The sequence below is a fragment of the Garra rufa genome, chromosome 8, assembly GCF_049309525.1.
Source record: "Garra rufa chromosome 8, GarRuf1.0, whole genome shotgun sequence".
Taxonomy (NCBI): Eukaryota; Metazoa; Chordata; class Actinopteri; order Cypriniformes; family Cyprinidae; genus Garra; species Garra rufa.
In genome coordinates, this window is record NC_133368.1 from 50,695,600 (window position 1) to 50,716,282 (window position 20,683).

Consider the following 20,683-nt stretch of genomic DNA (forward strand, 5'->3'; position numbering starts at 1 on the left):
GAAATCATGTGACACTTAAGACTGGAGTAACAGCTGATGAAAATTCAGGTTTGATCACAGGAATAAATTATATTTTAATAAAAACCATTATTTAGTGTAGATAGATAGATAGTGAGTTGTTTTTAATACATATGCACATTATTACCTGATTCAAAGCTAAATAATTATATATGTATTATACATATATTATATAAATTATATTATATAAAATAAATATATAATAAAAAATTTCAATTATTATACAGTTACTACTAGTTCTAATAAACATAATAATAATAATAATAATTTAAATTGTACAATTCATATTATTATTATTACTAAATGTTCTGTGCAAATTGATTTAAATTATATTAAATTAAATTAAATTATTTAAATTAAATATTTAAATATCAATTAAATAGCTGTGCAAATAATCAGTGCACACATTTAAATATATAACTGAGTTATGCAGGAGCAGCGTTTCCAAGTAAACAAACTTTAAAAAATGACCGAAATAAATGACTCTTTGTTTGAATCTACCGTATAGTGTCCGCTAGAAGCGCACTCACTTTAAACACGCTCCGCTTGAAACAAAACAACGAAAAACACAATCACACAGATGTGTGCCAAGCAAAACACACTTATTTTCCTCAAATTAGACAATAACACATTAATAAAGCAAGCTTGTGTGGTTCGTTAGTAAGTAAATGCGTCTGTATACGCGTAAATACGGTAAATATACTACGTCTTTCACAGGTACAGTGGGAATGTGAGATATTCTCCTGTCAGCAGAGAGACAGTGAGCAGAAATCCTGCCAGGAATCACGAAAACTGACTGTTTAAGAAAAGGTAAGCGAATAAAACCAGCTTAAAGTGAGATTGAGAGCTGATCTCTGTGCTTACGTGAAGAAAACAGCTGGAAGCCGCGTTAAATAAAGCACACTGATGCTGGATTGGCGTCTCATGTGTTCGTGTTTGTGTTTCTGCTGTTAATAAATCAATCATTAAATCATCTATTGGTCAAACTTCTCTCATTCCCACAGGAGAAGAGAAACGTGTGTGGAATTGTTGCCACTTCCGTGTTTCAAATCAAAGTTCATCCGGGAATTTCGCGAATAATTCTGCTGCTTTTTCTTCTGTTTATCATCATCTCAAATGCAGTTTAGAGGAAAAGGATGCTGGAAAACTGGAGTTTGAGGTCGGTGTATTTGCAGATTTCATAAGAAATATTAATAGGACAGCTGGTAGAGAAACTAATCCAGCTCTGATGTGCTTTTGCAGGTTTTTTGCTGGTTTGCTGGTTCTATTCCAGTCTAGTTTATGTGTCACAAATGCAGATTCAAGACCCAACTTTGTCCTGATGATGGTGGATGATCTGGGCATTGGAGACATCGGCTGCTATGGAAATGAAACCATCAGGTAAATTAAGAACCCCAGCAAACACAGAACTTTCCCATCAGGTTCCCATTTGGTTATTTTTTTGGGAACCAAAAAGGTTATTTTCTTTGGAGGAAGTACCCTTCATTATTTCAGCTAAATATGTGGCCCTGGAGCACAAAAGCAGTCTTAACCAATAGCCAACAATACAGTGGATGGGTCAAAATTATTTGTATTTTATGCCAAAAATCATTAAGATAATAAGGATCCTGTTCCATGGAGACATTTTTTAAATTTCCTCCCGTAAATATATTAAAACTTAATTTTTGATTAATAATATGCATTGCTAAGAACTTCATTTGTACAAATTTAAAGGCGATTTTCTCAGTATTTAATTTTTTTGCACCCTATATATTTATATATATATATAACAATAAAGTAATGACCCTTATGACTGGTTTAATTAATATAAATACATTAAAATTAATATATAAAATTAGCTATGATAATTTACATCGTGGTATAATGCATATATTATATTACTCCAATAAATATTACTAATTTTGTTTTAATGTCTGCTATAATGTAAAAAGAAATGTTCAGTGTTAAATGCTTTTTAATTGTTGTTTTGTAATTTGGCAAAATATACTGCATTTATTTAAAATATAAACATTTTTTAACAATATACAATACTGCTCAAAAGTTTGGGGTTAGTACATTTTTACTTCTTTACAGTTTACAATAAATTAGATATTTATTATACATTTATATTTATTATATATTATATAAATATAGTATATAATACAAAATAAATATATAATAAACAATTTCAATTATTATTATACAGTTACTACTAATTCTAATAAACATAAATAAAATAAAATTAAATAATTAAATTAAAATATCTAAATTAAAATATTTAGATATCAATTAAATATCTGTGCAAATAATCATTGCACACATTTAAATGTATAATTCCCTGTAGGTTCTCTTTTTGGGAACCAAATGACAACGTTCTAGGAACGTTCCCTGTAGGTTCTCTTTCTAATAACCTTTAAAGAATGTTTCCAGAATGTTCCCTGCAGGTAATTTTTGGGTTTGATTTTATAACCTAAAAAGAACCTTCCCAGATTGTTCCCTGCAAGTTATTTTGAAGTTTTACTTTGATAACCTAGAGAGAACGTTCCCAGAACGTTCCTTTTTTTTTAGTAGTCATAACCATGTAAACTAATTAAAACTTTGCAAATGATTCTGATTATTCTAAAGCTAAAATGTATATATATTTTTTATCATAAACAAACTATTTTTTGCAGAATTTCATGTCCAAAATAAGCTCTTCCACACCCAAGTGGTCAAATCGCATTATAACGATAATATAATTTCAATTTTATAGCTAAAAATAAAATCATAAACACTGGGTTTATTTATTTACTGAGCGTGCTTTCCTTAATTAAATAATGTAATATGCATTCTGCATATTTTAATAATATTACGAATAAAATGCAACTCTTCATGCAACTTTTATTTTGAAATCAACAATTATTATTATTATTATTATTATTTATTTGTTTTTTAAGGATGCTAAGAACCATTGTGAAAAAACCTTTGATCAATTATAGTTTTATTTGTTGCTTTTTGACAAAATTATAACTTCAAAATCATTAAATTACAACAAATTAAAAGGAGGTATGTCTATTTTAACAATCATAACTAAGCAAAATAATTAATGTAATATGCATTCTGCATATTTAAATAATATTTATGCAGATTTTATTATATTAATTAATATTAATAATAATAAAAAAATACAATATGTTGCTCTCGATGCAGCTATTTTTCTCTTGATCGAAAATTATTATTATTATTATTTTTTTTATGGATGCAGAGTATTTTGTGTCCACTTAACATTAAGGAAAACCAGTTATTATTTATAGTTTTATTTGTTGCTTTTTGACAAAATTATAACTTCAAAATCATTAGATTACATCGAATTAAAAGAAGTTATGCCTATTTTAATAATCATAACTAAACAAAATAATTAAAATAATTAAATGATGTAATATGCACTCTGCATATTTTAATAATATTACGAATAAAATGCAACTCTTCATGCAACTTTTATTTTGAAATCAACAATTATTATTATTATTATTATTATTATTTATTTGTTTTTTAATGATGCTAAGAACCAATGTGAAAAAACCTTTAATCAATTATAGTTTTATTTGTTGCTTTTTGACAAAATTATAACTTCAAAATCATTAGATTACAACAAATTAAAAGGAATTATGCCTATTTTAAAAATCATAACTAAACAAAATAATTAATATAATATGCATTCTGCATATTTAAATGACAATTATGCATATTTTATTAATATGAATAATAATAAAATACAATATGTTGCTCTCCATGCAGCTATTTTTCTCTTTATTAAAAAAGTATTGGGTTTTTTTATGGATGCAGAGTATTTCGTGTCCACTTAACATTAAGGAAAACCAGTTATTATTTATAGTTTTATTTTTGCTTTTTGACATTATGCATATTTTAATAACAATAAGACTAATAAAAAACGCATGCTGGAAACTTTCCTGGCTAACCAACAGGGACATACTTGGGAACGTTACGGGAACGTTCTGGGAACCAAAAGCTAACGTTCCTAGAACGTTCTGAAAACCAAAAATTGATTTAATTAAGTTTTCTGTCAATATTCACTCACCCTCGTGTTGTTTCAGACCCATATGATGTTATTTTATCCACAAAAGGAGAATTGCTAAAGAACCTTCATGCACTATTTTTTTCTTTTAGAGATTAACAAACAGTTTTTGTTTAAGGGTCTAATAACATTGTAGAAAACAAATAATAATAATAATATATAATAATTATAATATCAAACAATCAACAATTATTATTATTATTTTTTTAAGGATGCTAGGAACATTTGTGGAAAACTTGTTATTATTAATAGTTTTATTTTTTGCCTTTTGACAAAATTATAACTTGAAAATCATTCGATTACAACAAATTAAAAGGAGTTATGTCTATTTTAATAATCATAACTAAACAAAATAATTAAAATAATTAAATGATGTAATATGCACTCTGCATATTTTAATAATATTATGAATAAAACAAATAATAATAATAATAATAATATATAATAATTATAATAATATTACTAATATTAATAAATGCAACTCTTCATGCAACTTTTATTTAGAACTCAAGTATTATTATTATTTTTTAAGGATGCAAAACCTGTTATAGCTTTATTTACTGACAAAATTATAACTTCAAAATCATTAGATTACAACAAATTACACACTGCAAAAAATGTTTTTCTTACTTAGATTTGTTTGTCTTGTTTCCAGCCAAAATGTCTAAAAAAAAATCTTAAATCAGGATTTTCTAGAGAAGTAAAAAGTCAAAATTAAGTGCATTTTTGCTTGAAACAAGCTAAATAATCTGCCAATGGGGTAAGAAAAATAATCTTGTTTTCTGTTTGAAATGGCAGATTGTTCTAAGCAAGAACTCACTTAATTTTGACTTGTTTTTTTCTGAAAACAAGAAAATAATTTTTACTTTAATATTTGAATAATAACAATAATACAAAAATATTGCTATGTGTTCAACTGAGAATGAACTGCTGCAATATAAAAATGCAATAATTGTGCAAACGATATGCAAAATAGGTACCTGTAAACAGAGGTTTTCAGTGCTGATCAGTCCTGTTATGGAAAAGAAAATTAGACAAGTTAAGAACAAATGCAAATATTGTTTAAAATGAATCCGATCGATTATTGAGAAACATCTGCTTATTTCTATACAGCAATTCATAGTGATCATGTTTGTCACCCTCAAAAAATTACAGAACAGCTTCAACATAAATGCATTTGGCTTTTATCTAAAGAGATTTACATTGCATTCACATTGTACTTTTAATCAGTTCATGCATTCCCTGGGAATCGAACCCATGACCTTGAGTTGCAAGTGCCGTGATCTACTGTTTGAGCTACAAAACACTTAAAAATATCAAAATACAGTAGTTTATATGTGATTTTGGACCACAAAACCAGTCATAAGGGCCTTTTTTTTTTTTTAGAAATTGAGAATTATACATCACCTGAAAGCTAAATAAATAAGGATAATATTTGGCTGAGATACAACTATTTGAAAATCTGCAATCTGAGGGTGCAAAAAAAATCTAAATATTGAGAAAATCACCTTTAAAGTTGTCCAAATGAAGTTCTTAGCCATGCATATTACTAATCAGAAATTAAGTATTGATATATTTACGGTAGGAAATTTACTAAATGTCTTTACTTAATATCCTAATGATTTTTGGCATAAAACTTTGACCCATACAATGCATTGTTGGCTATCGCTACAAACAAACTTGTGCAAACAAAAAATGTTCTTTAGTGACAAGTTTGATGTCAAAATCTGGAAATGCTGTTGACTCTAACCATGCAGAATGAAGATTTCACTGTAAATAAACAGAAATCTCATCTAAATGTGAGTTTTCACATGATTTGGGAAGACTTTTCTGTTGTTTTGGAGCTTGACAGTCATAGACAACTTGTATGCATGAAGATCCTTCAGATCATCTTTTGTGTTTTACTGAAAACGTAACAGCATACAGATTTAAAACAACATTTATTCGTTTATTGTCAGCTACCAGATTAATCATTAAATAACTTTCTGTGTTTGAAGGACTCCAAACATCGATCGACTGGCAGCAGATGGAGTAAAACTGACCCAACATCTCGCCGCGGCTCCTCTCTGCACTCCCAGCAGAACCGCCTTCATGACGGGACGCTACGCTCTACGCGCCGGTGAGACCCACAGGAACCAAAAACACCTGCTTCCTCCAGTCCCTCTCTGAAACACAACACATAACAGCAGAAAAGTCTCATGCAATGCAAAAAACTTCCTCGGTATTTTTGTCTTTTGACCATTTTACATTTATTAGAGAAGCAAAATGATTGCATTAAGTTTTGTTTTCTAAAAATGTGCTAAAATTTCGTTTTTGCTTCAACTAAGAACATTTGCCATTGGGCTCAGAGAAATAAACTTATTTTTAAACAAATAAGCACACAAAACACTTTTGTTCATCACCTCTGCTGCAGCTTAACTGCTTATTCTGGCTGATATATATATTTTTAAATAAAACAAAAAATATTTGGTAACAGACATTTGTTAAAAAAAACATTAATAAAAAAATAAAAATAATAAAAAAAATAATAATAATAAAATAAAAAACTGAAATAAATAAACAATACTAAAATTGCTTTTATATATATATATATATATATATATATATATATAAGCAATTTTAGTCATTTCAGTGTTTTATTTAATATTTATATATATATATGTGTGTATATGTGTATATATATGTGTATATATATACACACACACATACATTTTAATATTTATTTTTTTGTTAAATATTTCTACATACCTGTTATTTTAATAGTCTACCTGACTTTTTTAAACCAATTTCCATCACCAAAATTATTTGTAGTTTTATACAATAAAACAATTTATTTTTCATGTTTTTTTTACTATTAAATTTAGTATTTTATATAAATATTATTTTAGTACTTAAGTTAGTTGCCAAGACAAAATTGCAGATAGTTGTTTTTGTTTTATGCAAAAACTCACTTCATTTTAATAAATTCTTTTTTAGAAAACGTAATATCTTAAGTCATTTTGCTAAAGGTGTTGCAAAAAGGTGGAACATTTCCAGTAAATTTCGGAAACATTCTAGAAATTGTAAAAACTTTCCAGGATTTTTTTTTTTTTTAATCTTCCAGGGATTTTTGGAAAGTTTTCGGAAATTTACTGGAAATTTTCCACCCCTTTGCAACCCTACTTCTCCAGTAAATGCATCTTGATTTAAAAACGTTCAGATATTTGTAAACAAGACAAAATACTGAGGAAGAACGTCATTATTTGTAGTGTATTCCTGACTATTTTAACGATCATAACTAAGCAAAAAAATAAAATACTTATTTTATTTGCATTGCATTATATATGCATTCTGCATGTTTTATTAATATTACTAATAAAATGCAACTTGTCATGCAACTTTTATTGACATATCAACAATTATTTTTTATTTATTTATTTATTTATAAAACCTGTTATTAATTATAGTTTCATATTTGCTTCTTGACAAAATTATAACTTCAAAATCATTAGATTATAACAAAATTTAAAGGCATTATGCCCATTTTAATAATTATACTAATAAAATTAAATGTGTAGCTCTTCATGTAACTCTTTTCTAAAAGATAATAATCGCAACGTGTTCTGGAATAAAAAAGAAAGTTTGTGCAAACAATATCCAAAATAAGTTGACCTACCTGTCTAATAAAGACAAAAAATGGCTAGAAAATGTCAGAAAAAATATGAAATGCAAATAAATATTAGATTTAAGTTCACACAAGTCATGCAACTTTTATTTAGAAATCAACAGTTATTATTTATTTATTTATTTTTAAATTATAACTTCAAAATCATTGGATTATAACACATTTAAAGGCATTATGCACATTTTAATAATCATACTAATAAAATGAAATGTGTTGTTCTTGATGCAACTCTTTTCTAGAAAACAACATTGTTTATGGATGCAGAGTGTTTTAAGTGCATGTTTAACGTCTGCAAAATCAATAAATAATTTTACGTCATAATACAAATGTAATATGCATTATGCATATTTTAAAGATAATACAAAAAATTGCTATGTGTTCTGGAATAAAAAAATAAATAAAAATTGTGCAAACAATATCCAAAGTAAGTTGACCTACCTATTTAATAAAGACAAAAACTGGCCAAAAGTGTAAGAAAAAAATATGAAATGCAAATAAATATTTATTTAAGGTTCATACAATTATATATTTTGAGAAGTACACATATACACTGAAATTAATTGTGGATGGGCTTGTAATGTCAGTCACTTAGAGCAATAAATCATCTCATTGTGAGATAAGCAGCGTGTCTGACGCGTTAATCTCAGAATGATCAAATATCAGCGGGTTTATGTGTTTGTTTTGATATGAAGGTCTGGGCAGCACAGGTCGAGTTCAGGTGATTCTGTTCCTCGCTGGATCTGGAGGTCTTCCACCTAATGAAACCACCTTCGCTAAACTTCTGCAGAAGCAGGGTTACACCACTGGCATTGTGGGTAAGACTTTACACCCGTTAGTATAGAGTGGAATCATATTGAAAAATTAAAAATTATACTATGCATACAGAAAACCGTTGAAGTGATAAATCACTCAGAAAGGATCACATACTCACCCACATGTTGTTACAAACTTGTTGGGAACCAAACACTGGGACATTGGAGCCGGCTGACTGTCAAAACAAAACAAAACTAAACAAAAAACAAATCATATGACTCTGGAGTACAAAACCAGTCTGGTATATTTGTAGCAATGGCCAAATATACATTGCATGGGTCAAAATCATCTATTTTTCTTTTGTGTCAAAAGTCTTTGGATATTAAGTAAAGATATTTTGTACAATTTCTACCGTAAATATAATAAAACTTAATTTTTGATTGATAAGAACTTCATTTGAACAACTTTAAAGGTGAATTTCACAATATTTTGATTTTTTTTCACCCTCAGATTCAAGATTTTCAAATCTATCCTAATCCGAACAAGCCAAACATCAATGGAAAGCTTATTTATTTAGACGATTTCAAAGAATTGATTAAAGTGTGTTATTTTAATATCTTGGATATACCAATTATAGGTTTTAGTGATGTATTTATTTTATTTCCACAGATAAAAAAAGTTTGATGTTTTGATATGATAAATGTACTGTTATATTGATATTTAACATTTTTATTTGTTTGTTTGATCATTGAACAATTTTAGATTTTTGCATTTTCATTTTAGTTAATTTTGTTGTTTTTAGTCTTTTTTTGTATAATGTTTTAGATGTTCATTTGTTATTTTAGTACTCAAGGTAAACTAAATAGAAATTGTTTTCCTTAAAATATTTATTTTATTTTAACATCAACATTAAAGTTGAGATTTATTTTATTTCAAATAAGGAAAAAAATTATATATATTTTTTTTTTGCTTTTTTTTACTTTACTTTTTTATCATAATTTTAATTTGTTAACATTTCAGATTTTTTTTGTTTTTATAATACTTTTTATTTATTTCAGTTTTTATAGTATTTCAGTAATTATAGTATTTCAAGTTAAACTTAATGAAATTTTTTTTATTACTTTTATTTAATCTTAATGCTAAAGTTAGCATTTAATTTATTTCAATGAACAAACTAAAATGTTAATGGTTTTAGATTATAGTTAATGATGATAACTCTGAAATAAAGTCACTGAGGTTTTAAACGACACAAGTGACAGTAAATTATGGCAGAAAAGTCATTTTTAGGTGAACAATCTATTAAAGATATTTTGCATTGTGACATTATTTTCAAAGCAAATAAGCCAATTTCATTCTTACATGGAAAAATGGAAGTGGGAAAAAAAGAGGGGGAAAATTAACAAAAAATACACAAAAATGTATTTATTAAAAATACATAAACAAATAAATAAATAAATAGAATACATAACTAACTAACTAAATAAATAAATGTGTTCACTCTGTAGGTAAATGGCATTTGGGTGTGAACTGCGAGAGCAGAAATGATCACTGCCATCATCCCAACAATCACGGCTTCAACTTCTTCTACGGGCTTCCCTTCACCTTGTTCGAAGACTGTAAACCCGGAGCAGGTAAAGGCGTCCTGGTGGACGTGCAGGAGAAGCTGAGGCAGATGTCTGCGCTGCTGGCGCTGGGGTTCCTCACGCTGGTCGTGGTCCGGGCCGCCGGTCTGCTGCGGATCAGCTGGACACTCGTGGTGTTTCTGGCCATTCTGTCACTGCTGAGCTTCATAGTGTGGTTCTTGCCCTTTGAACTCCTGCGCACCTGGAACTGCATCCTCATGAGGAACGGCGAGGTGGTGGAGCAGCCCATGAAGCTGGAGACGCTGAACACAAGGCTGGTGAACGAAGCGGAGCAGTTCATGGAGAGGTGCGACTTCTGTCAGTCACTAACGAACACAGAAACTGTGGTGGGCAGATTACTTACTAAATGTAATCGGTTACTGATGACAGACTACATGACAAAATATGTAGTTAGTAACAATCTATTACACTACACATTTTAGGTAATATAATTAGACTACTTTATGACTTTTAAATTACTTTAGCAACCACCCAGAATACCCTAGCCCAATGTCCACGCAGAACATGCAAGTATCACCCTAACAACACCATAGCAACCTCCAAGAACACCCAAGTATCACCCCAACAACACCCTAGCAACCACCCAGATCACCCTAGGCAACACCTCCATGCAGAACACCCAAGTATCACCCCAACAACACCCTAGCAACCACCCAGAACACCCTAGCAAAACTTCCAGCAGAACACTCAAGTGTCACCCTAGCAACCACCCAGAACACCCTAGAAACACTTCCATGCAGAAAACCCAAGTATCACTCTAGCAACACCTTAGCAACCACTCAGAACACCCTAGCAACACTTAAACAACCACCCAAAACCTAACAACACTTTAACAACTACCAGAACACTCTAGCAACACCCTAGCAACCACCGAGAAAACCCTAGCAACACTTCCACGCAGAAGATCCAAGTATCACCCTAGCAACACTTTAGCAACCACCAGAACACTCTAGCAACACCCTAGCAACCACCCAGAACACCCAAGTATAACCTTAACAACACCCTAGAAACCACCCAGAACACCCTAGCAATACTTCCACCCAGAAAACCCAAGTATCACCTTAGAAGCACCCTAGCAACACTTCCACGCATAACACCCAAGTATCACCCTAGCAACCACCCAGAACACCCTAGCAACACTTCCACTCAGAAATCCCGAGTATCACCCTAACAACACCTTAGCCACCACCCAGAACACCCTAACAACACTTCCACTCAGAATATCTAAGTATCATCCTAACAACCACCCGGAACACCCTAGCAACACTTCCACTCAGAGCATCCAAGTATCACCCTAACAACATCCTAGCAACCACCCAGAACACCCTAGCAACACTTTAGAAACCACCAGAACACCCTAGCAATCACCCAGAACCCCTAGAAACACTTTAGCAACCACCGGGAAAAACATAGCAACACTTCCACACAGAACATCCAATTATCACCCTAACAACATCTTAGCAACTACCCAGAACACCCTAGAAACAGTTCCACGCAGAAAACCCAAGTATCACTCTAGCAACACCTTAGCAACCACCCAGTACACCCTAGCAACACTTTAACAACCACCAGAACACTTTAGCAACACCCTAGCAACCACAGAAAAAAAACCTAGCAACACTTCCATGCAAAACATCCAAGTATCACCCTAACAACACTTTAGCAACCACCAGAACACTCTAGCAACACCCTAGCAACCACCCAAGTATCACCTTAACAACACACTAGAAACCAGCCAGAACACCCTAGCAACACTTCCACTCAGAACATCCAAGTATCACCCTAACAACGCTTTAGCAACTACCCAGAACACCCTAAAAACACTTCCACGCAGAAAACCCAAGTATCACTCTAGCAACACCTTAGCAACCAACCAGAACACCCTAGCAACACTTTAAGATCCACCAGAACACTCTAGCAACACCCTAGCAACCACAGAAAAAAAACTAGCAACACTTCCATGCAAAACATCCAAGTATCACCCTAACAACATCCTAGCAACCACCCAGAACACCCTAGCAACACTTTAGCAACCACCAGAACACCCTAGCAATCACCTTGAACCCCTAGAAACACTTTAGCAACCACCAGAACACTCTAGCAACACCCTAGAAACCACACAGCAATCCTAGCAACGCCCTAGCAACCAACCAGTAATCCTAGCAACCACCCAGCATTCCTAACAACGCCCTAGCAACCACCTACAACCCATCTCATTTTACTGTAATAAAAATATATATTGATTTATAATACTGCAATAAAATAGATATCAATTAAACTGAAAAAATACTTTACAATGTAGGATCTTGTTATTACCGTAATAAAAATTAGATGTGTAGTCAGTAAATTAATTAGTAAATAACTAAATAATGCTTAATTTTCTTCATTCAGACTATCATTTCTTACTCTGCTGAATGTGTTCACGTGTTGTTGATGTGTCTCGTGAGATTCAGGTGTGATTTGCATGCATGACTGCTTCACCATGTGGTAATTCAGAAGATATTAGACTTGTCCTGACAAATCAGCTGTACGTCTCATGCTGTTTCCCACGCACTCATTTCATGTGCCTGCGGTGGGGAATGTCTTCAGTTTCGGTTTAAGGTGATTATTAATCGTGTGATTTATGATGTCAGACACAGAGACAGGCCCTTCCTGCTCTTCCTCTCATTGGCACTCGTGCACACGCCCCTCTTCGTGTCTGAAGGCTTTGCCGGAAAGAGCAAAAATGGGCTGTATGGTGACAACGTGGAAGAGGCGGACTGGATGGTTGGTAAGAGACGTAGAAAGCATCAAAACTTGATTTATAAAGTGCAAGACAATGGCTACCAGCACTTTGAGAGCCAAAAAAAAATGTTCCTGATGATATAATGAGATCTTATGAAGTGAAACAATCAGTCTGTGCAAGAAACTGAACATTATTTACAGCATTACTATCTAATGGAGTGATTTCTGGTTTATGAAAAAATCATTCTTTTGAGCCGATTTGTTAGTGAACTAGTTGAACCAGTTAATCAAAACCGTTCACAGCTCAAGCAGCACATATCTACTAGTTACTCAATCAAAACTCACTTTCAGATGCCTGACAGTCACTCGAACAGGCAATGAGCCAACATATCAGCGTATCTGATCTTGTGATGAATGAACTGATTCAGTGCCTTAGTTCCTCCAACTATCACTGAACTGAGGAAATGGTTCAGCTCAGACTGAATACAGATGAGCCGCTGATATGCGTATGTGGGAACTAGTGATGCACGGCTGGCGGTTATAACCGCAGGTCAGGTAATGAAATAATACATGAGATACATGGATGAGATCAATTATTAATGATGTTTGCATTGTATTTATGAAGTACATTCTCTAAAATACGAATGTGTTTTTAATGCATTTTTCAACAGGCAAACAGGCCCTAATTTGCACTCTCATTTAAAAAAATACACATGTAACAGAAAGGTCCGTTTTCAACTATTATTTTCTCTTGTGGACTATATGTAAGCATCTGTCAAATATCTTATACAGGTCAGAACTAAATTAAAATAAAAAAAGAAATTTGGTATGATCCCTGTTATTTTGCAGATTCTAAAACATCAGTGTTTCACATCATTACTGGGTGCTGCAATGCTTTAACTGCATATATGGTATATCATTGTCTAAATACATAAACTAGTGAACTGAATCAACAAACTGCTCTAAAGAATCAGTTTACAGAAAAAAATAATAATAAATCAGATTTCCCTATTTGTCTGAGGCTCTGGATTACAGGTAATAATGTCCAGTTTCTTGCAGTATCACCTTAATAACAACCTAGAAACCACCCAGGACAAGTATCACCTTAGCAACCATCAGAACACCCTAGCAGTTTTTTAATGCATAAAACCTAAGAATCACCCTAACAACACCAGAACACCCTAGCAACATTTAAGGAACCTCTCAGAACATCCGACAATTAACCTAACATCCTAGCAACCACCTAGGACACCCAAGTATAATCTTAGCAACCATCACAACAGCCTACCAATGCTTTAGGAACCACTCAGAACATCCAAGTATCACCCTAACAACACCCTAGCAACCACCCAGAACACTCAGGTAGCACCTTAGAAACCATCAGAACACCCTACCAGTGGTTTAGGAACCATTCAGAACATCCGAGTATCACCCTAACAACACCATAGCAACCACCCAGAACACTCTAGTAACACTTCCACTCAGAACTCCCAAGTATCACCCTAACACCATAGCAACCGCCCAGAACATTCTAGCAACACTGCCACGCACAACACCCTAGCAGCCACCAAGAACACCCTAGCAACACTTTAGGAACCACTCAGAAAATCCAAGTATCACCCTAACAACATCCTAGTAACCACCCAGAACACTCTAGCAACACTTCCACCCAGAACACCCAAGTATCACTCTAACACCATCCTAGCAACCACCTAGAACACCCTAACAATGCTACCACCAAGAATACCCAAGTATCACTCTAACACCACCCTAGCAACCACCCAGAACACTCTAGCAACACTTCCACCCAGAACTCCCAAGTATAACCCTAACAACACCCCAGAAACCACACAGAACACCCAAGTATCATCTTATCAACCATCAGAACACCCTAGCAACACTTTAGGAACCGCTCAGAACGTCCTAGTATCACCCTAACAACATCCTAGCAACCACCCAGAACACACTAGTAATGCCTCCACCAAGTATCACCCTAACAACACCCTAGAAACCACCCAGAACACCCTAGCAACACTTTAGGAACCACTCACAACACCCAAGTATCACCCTAACAACATCGTAGCAACCACCCAGAACACCCTAGCAACACTTCCACACAGATCACCCAGGTATAACCCTAACAACACCCTAGCAACCACCCAGAACACCCTAGCAACACTTTAGGAACCACTCACAACACCCAAGTATCACCCTAACAACATCGTAGCAACCACCCAGAACACCCTAGCAACACTTCCACACAGATCACCCAGGTATAACCCTAACAACACCCTAGCAACCACCCAGAACACCCTAGCAATGCTTCCACCAAGAACACCAAGTGTCACCTTAAGACTTATCATTTCGCTTCATAAGACATCAATATATTGTCAGGAGCTATGGGTATTAATTTAATGTTGCCTGTTTAAAGATTCGAGATTACTATGATCACAGATTATTCATGAATATCGTGCATCTGATCACAGGTAGAATGGTGGAGACCATTGAAAGGCTTGGCCTGTCCGAGAAAACCTTGATGTACTTCACCTCTGACCACGGCGGCCACATCGAATACGGTCCGAATGGAGGCTGGAATGGAATCTATCGCGGTAGGAAACACAAAAACAGACATTTAGAGCAATGTTGATGCTGAAAAGATCTGATTTTGTCATTACTAACCCTCTCATATGTCTAGGTGGTAAAGCCATGGGCGGCTGGGAGGGAGGAATCCGAGTGCCGGGAATATTCCGCTGGCCTGGACGTCTCACACCGGGACAGGTAGTGGCAGAACCAACTAGTCTGATGGATGTTTTTCCCACAGTGGTGAAGCTGGCAGGCGGAGCTCTGCCGGAGGACAGGTACAACACTACAACACTAGCACTTACATACTAAACACTCTATACTTCTGTAGCTCAGATAGCAACTAGTGCTGCAGAAAAGATATGCAGCTTTGGAAATAATACACAATATCATTAGTATAGCCTAGCAACCACCCAGAAAATGCTGTCTAAGTGCTGTCTTGTGATTCTGTGAGGATTCTGGACGGTCATGATCTGATGCCTCTACTGGAGGCCAAAACCAATCGCTCAGAGCACGAGTTTATGTTCCACTACTGCGGCATTTACCTGAACGCTGTACGCTGGCACCCGCCCCACAGTGAGTGACTCAAACACACATACACTACGGATCAAACAATTGGGCTCAGAACACTCTTATTTATCAAGGGTGCATTAAATTGATCAGAAGTGACAGGAAAGACATTTATAAGGTTCCAAAAGATTTCTAGTTTGATAAAAAAGTTTGTCAAGACATACTTTCAGTTGGCTTGAAAAAGCCGGATGAGAAAGTGTGACATTTTTTGGTTTTCAGTCCGAAAAAGATTGAAGTTTAAAGTAGTTTTAAAGCTTAAAGCTTGAATGTTTTGAAGGCAATACAGTCTGTCAGATAGATGGATGAATGGATAGATAGCATGTTTTAACATGTTGCTAGCATGTTTCTAACTTATTTAACGTTACTGGCATGTAACTAGCATGGTTAGCAAGTTACTAACATTTTGTTAGCATGTTTCTAACATGATTAGCATGTTGCTAACATGTTTCTAACTTATTTAACATGTTACTAGCATGTAACTAGCATGATTAGCAAGTTACTAACATTTTGTTAGCATGTTTCTAACATGATTAGCATGTTGCTAACATGTTTATAACTTATTTAACATGTTACTAGCATGTAACTAGCATGATTAGCAAGTTACTAACATTTTGTTACCATGTTTCTAACATGATTAGCATGTTGTTAACATGTTTCTAACTTATTGCTAGCATGATTAGCAAGTTACTAGCATGTTTCTAACATGTTTCTAACATGTTTCTAGCATGTTTCTAACTTACTTAACATGTTACTAGCATGTAACTAGCATGATTAGCAAGTTACTAACATTTTGTTAGCATGTTTCTAACATGATTAGCATGTTGTTAACATGTTTCTAACTTATTTAACATGTTACTAGCATGTTGCTAGCATGATTAGCAAGTTACTAGCATGTTTCTAACATGTTTCTAGCATGTTTAGCAGCATTTTTCTAACTTACTTAACATGCTACTAGCATGTAGCTAGCATGATTAGCAAGTTACTAACATGTTGGTAGCATGTTTCTAGCATGATTAGCATGTTGCTAACATGTTTCTAACTTATTTAGAATTAGAATTATTTATATATATATATATATATACAAAGGAATGTAAAATAACAAAAATACATAAATATATAAATCTACAAGGAAATGCAAAATAAATAAATAATCAACAAATGAGTATTGTGAGTATATATATAATTTATATATATTAATTATTTTGGCAGCTTTGGCATTCCATATGTCATACTCAAAACAGATGCATGCTGTGACAGATATTGTTCAAACTCAGAATCAAATTCTTAATCTTTTTGTACTAATATATATATATATATATATATATATATATATATATATATATATATATATATATATATATACACACACACACACACACACAAAGGAATGTAAAATAAAAAAATACAAATAAATATATAAATCTACAAGGAAATGCAAAATAAATAAATAATAAACAAATGACTATTGTGAGTATATATATATATATATATATATATATGTATTTTTATTTTTTATTTTTATTTTTATTCTTTTTTTTTTTTTGGCAGCTTTGGCATTCCATATGTCATACTCACAAAACAGACACATGACAGATATTGTTCAAACTCAAATTGCAATTCTTATTAATTTTTTTGTACTAATCAAGCTTAAACATACCGTCTTCAGGTGACTCCATCTTCAAGGTCCATTTCTTCACACCGAACTTCTCTCCAGCGGGAGCCATCGGCTGTTACGACACCAAAGTCTGCATGTGTCACGGTGATCATGTGACGCACCACAGCCCTCCGCTGGTGTTCGATCTCAGCAGGGATGCGTCAGAGAGCCATCCGCTCTCAGCGGACACCGAAGCGCGGTTGACAGAGGTGCTGGAGCGGGTGGAGCGGGCCGTGACGGAGCACCGCAGAACTCTGACACCGGTGGAGAAACAGCTGACGTGGGCAAACATCCTCTGGAAACCCTGGCTGCAGCCCTGCTGCGGGACCTTCCCCTTCTGCTCCTGCGAGGAGACCAACCACACGTCTGCAGGAGCACAATGAAGGACACACATATGGAAACAGAATAAAAATATAAAGAAAGATAAACGCAACCTTTTTTCCCAATTGCAAGTTGATATCGCACCATACATGCTTTTTTTGTCTTGCAATTCTGACTTGTCCTTAAAACTGCAATTGTGAGATTTTATATATTGCAGTTCTGACATTTTCTCAGAATTCTGAGTTTGCATATCACATTTATGGCATTTTTTCATCACAATTGCAAGATGTAAATGTAGAATTCTTAAATGTAAGAATTCTAAAAAAAAAAAAAAAAGGGACAAGATGTAAACAGAATTATTTTTAAAAAACAAAAACAAACATTGCAAGATAAACTCAAAATAAAAAAAATATATATAGCAAATAATATTTAGTAAACTGAAGCAAACTCAAAATTATAAAAAAAAAAATTAAGAGGACAAGATGTAAACAGAATTATTATTTTAAAAAAAAAACATTGCAAGATGGAATCTCTAAATTTTAAAATAAAATAATTGCAAGATGTAAACTCAAAATAAAAAATAAATAAATAAAAAGATTATTATAATTTTTAAATGTAAGAAGAATTCTAAAAAAAAAAGGGACAAGATGTAAACTGAATTATTTTAAAAAACAAAAACAAATAATTGCAAGATAAACTCAAAATAAAAAAAAATATAGCAAATAATATTTAGTAAACTGAAGCAAACTCAAAATTAAAAAAAATAAATAATAGAGGACAAGATGTAAACAGAATTATTATTATTTTTAAACATTGCAAGATGGAATCTCTAAATTTTAAAAGAAAATAATTGCAAGATGCAAACTCAAAATAAAAATAAATAAATAAAAAGATTATATTTTTTAAATGTAAGAAGTAAAATTCTGAAAAGAGAGGGCAAGATGTAAACTGAATTATTTTAAAAAACAAATACAAATAATTGCAAGATAAACTCAAAATAAAAAAAATATATAGCAAAAAATATTGTAATATTATATAATATTCTTAAAAGAATTATTAAAAGAATTCTTAAATGTAAGTAAAATCAAAATTCTAAAAAAAAAACAAAAACAAAACGAAAACATGCAACTGGAAGATATAAAATCCCAATTATGACGGAAATTAAGTCTGAATTGTGAGATATAAACTCACAATTATTTTTGTTGTTGTTGTTTTAATAATGCATCAATGAAGGAGCTCAAACTGAACATGATGATTTAATGTGAAGAGGATCAATCTTACTGTCATGTCTTTATTATATTTGTCTGAATGTTTTGGGTAAAGTGTTAAAAAGTGTTAAGTTTAAAAATATTTGTTCATTAAATCTTAATTTTTTTGAAGAGGGAAATCTTTTTTTTTTTTTATCATCACAGGATCACAGTAGAGTTCAAATTAAATCATTGAAATGTTACATTGTGATGTTCTGTGGATTTTGTTTGTTTGTGTTCTTAAAAATGTTTGATAAAAATCAAAAAACATCAGAATCGGACTTTAATGATTGGCTTTGTAAACCTTGATGAACTTGAACACTCTCTTGATGATTTCAGTGTGTCCAGCAGAGGGCGATGCAGCTGCATAGAAAAAGTAAACAGATAGAAATAAGAGATTTGACTGAACAGAAACACCATACATGTGTATGGCATATTATATATATAATGAAGCCATATTGCATTTAAAATTGAAGTTGTTTTTTCTCAGGGTTCCTACACTGTACATATATTTTTTGTCGTTGTTAATAAAATTATTGGAGTACATACTGTTTCAGTCTTTCTGCTTTAGAATTCTCAGTATTCTGAGTTTGCATCTCACTATTCTGACCTTCTTTCCCCTGAATTCCTGACTTGTACATGGAGAATTCAGAGAAAAAAGTAAGTTATGAGAAACAAACAAAAAAAACGAAAAAAAACAAAAACATACAGAATTGTAAGATATAAACTGAAAATTAAAAAAAAAAATAAGTTGCAAAATGTAAACTTAGAATTTTAAATGTAAAAAGTAAACTCAAAATTCTAAAAAAAAAATTAATAGAGGACAAGATGCAAACAGAATTATTATTAAAAAAAACATTGCAAGATGGAATCTCTAAATTTTAAAAGAAAATAATTGCAAGATGTAAACTCAAAATTTAAAAAAAAATTGAGGGCAAGATGTAAATAGAATTATAAAAAATAATAATAAAAAACAATTGCAAGACGGAAACTCAAAATAAATAAATAAAAAGATTATTAGAATTTTTAAATGTAAAATTCTGAAAAAAGAGAGGGCAAGATGTAAACTGAATTATTTTAAAAAACACAAAGAATTGCAAGATGAACACTCAAAATAAAATAAAAAATTATTGCAAGATGTAAACATAGAATTCTTAAATTTAAGAATTAAACTCAAAATTCTAAATAAAAAAAAAGATGTAAACTCAGAATTCTAAAACAATAGAGGGCAAGATGTAAACAGAATTATTTAAGAAAACAATTAAAAAAAACAAAGAATTACAAGATGGAAACTCAAAATAAAATAAAAAATAATAATTGCAAGACAGAAACTTAGAATTCTTAAATGTATGAAATAAACTTAATATTCAAAAAAAGCAAGATGTAAACTCAGAATTCTAAATAAAAAATATAATAATTGTAAGATGTGAACTTAGAATTCTTAAATGTAAGAAG

The 20,683-nt window shown here is 32.2% G+C and overlaps 2 protein-coding genes across 4 annotated transcripts in view; both read left to right on the forward strand.

The window, feature by feature from the left end:
• LOC141340483 (neuroligin-4, X-linked-like) overlaps positions 1 to 20,683 on the forward strand; it is a 226,998-nt gene that overhangs the window by 24,181 nt on the left and 182,134 nt on the right. The window lies entirely within an intron of this gene.
• Positions 748 to 18,752, forward strand: arsh (arylsulfatase H). 2 transcript variants are annotated; one of them, XM_073845474.1, is made up of 11 exons: positions 748 to 828; positions 1,023 to 1,177; positions 1,261 to 1,398; positions 6,070 to 6,191; positions 8,429 to 8,551; positions 9,995 to 10,418; positions 12,766 to 12,902; positions 15,343 to 15,465; positions 15,552 to 15,714; positions 15,891 to 16,012; positions 17,673 to 18,752. In XM_073845474.1, the coding sequence occupies exons 2-11, from the start codon at positions 1,155 to 1,157 to the stop codon at positions 18,041 to 18,043; spliced, it is 1,746 nt and encodes a 581-aa protein (XP_073701575.1). In that variant the 5' UTR covers positions 748 to 828; positions 1,023 to 1,154; the 3' UTR covers positions 18,044 to 18,752. The 2 variants fall into 2 exon arrangements, with proteins under 2 accessions (XP_073701575.1, XP_073701576.1); XM_073845475.1 differs by having other exon boundaries at positions 1,141 to 1,177.

Bases quoted from the DNA above. Each gene is read 5' to 3' on its own strand.
- arsh (XM_073845474.1), top strand. From the start codon at position 1,155: ATGCTGGAAAACTGGAGTTTGAG. The intron at 6,192-8,428 runs GTGAGACCCACA...TTTGATATGAAG, and splicing joins ACGCTACGCTCTACGCGCCG to GTCTGGGCAGCACAGGTCGA. The intron at 8,552-9,994 runs GTAAGACTTTAC...TTCACTCTGTAG, and splicing joins TTACACCACTGGCATTGTGG to GTAAATGGCATTTGGGTGTG.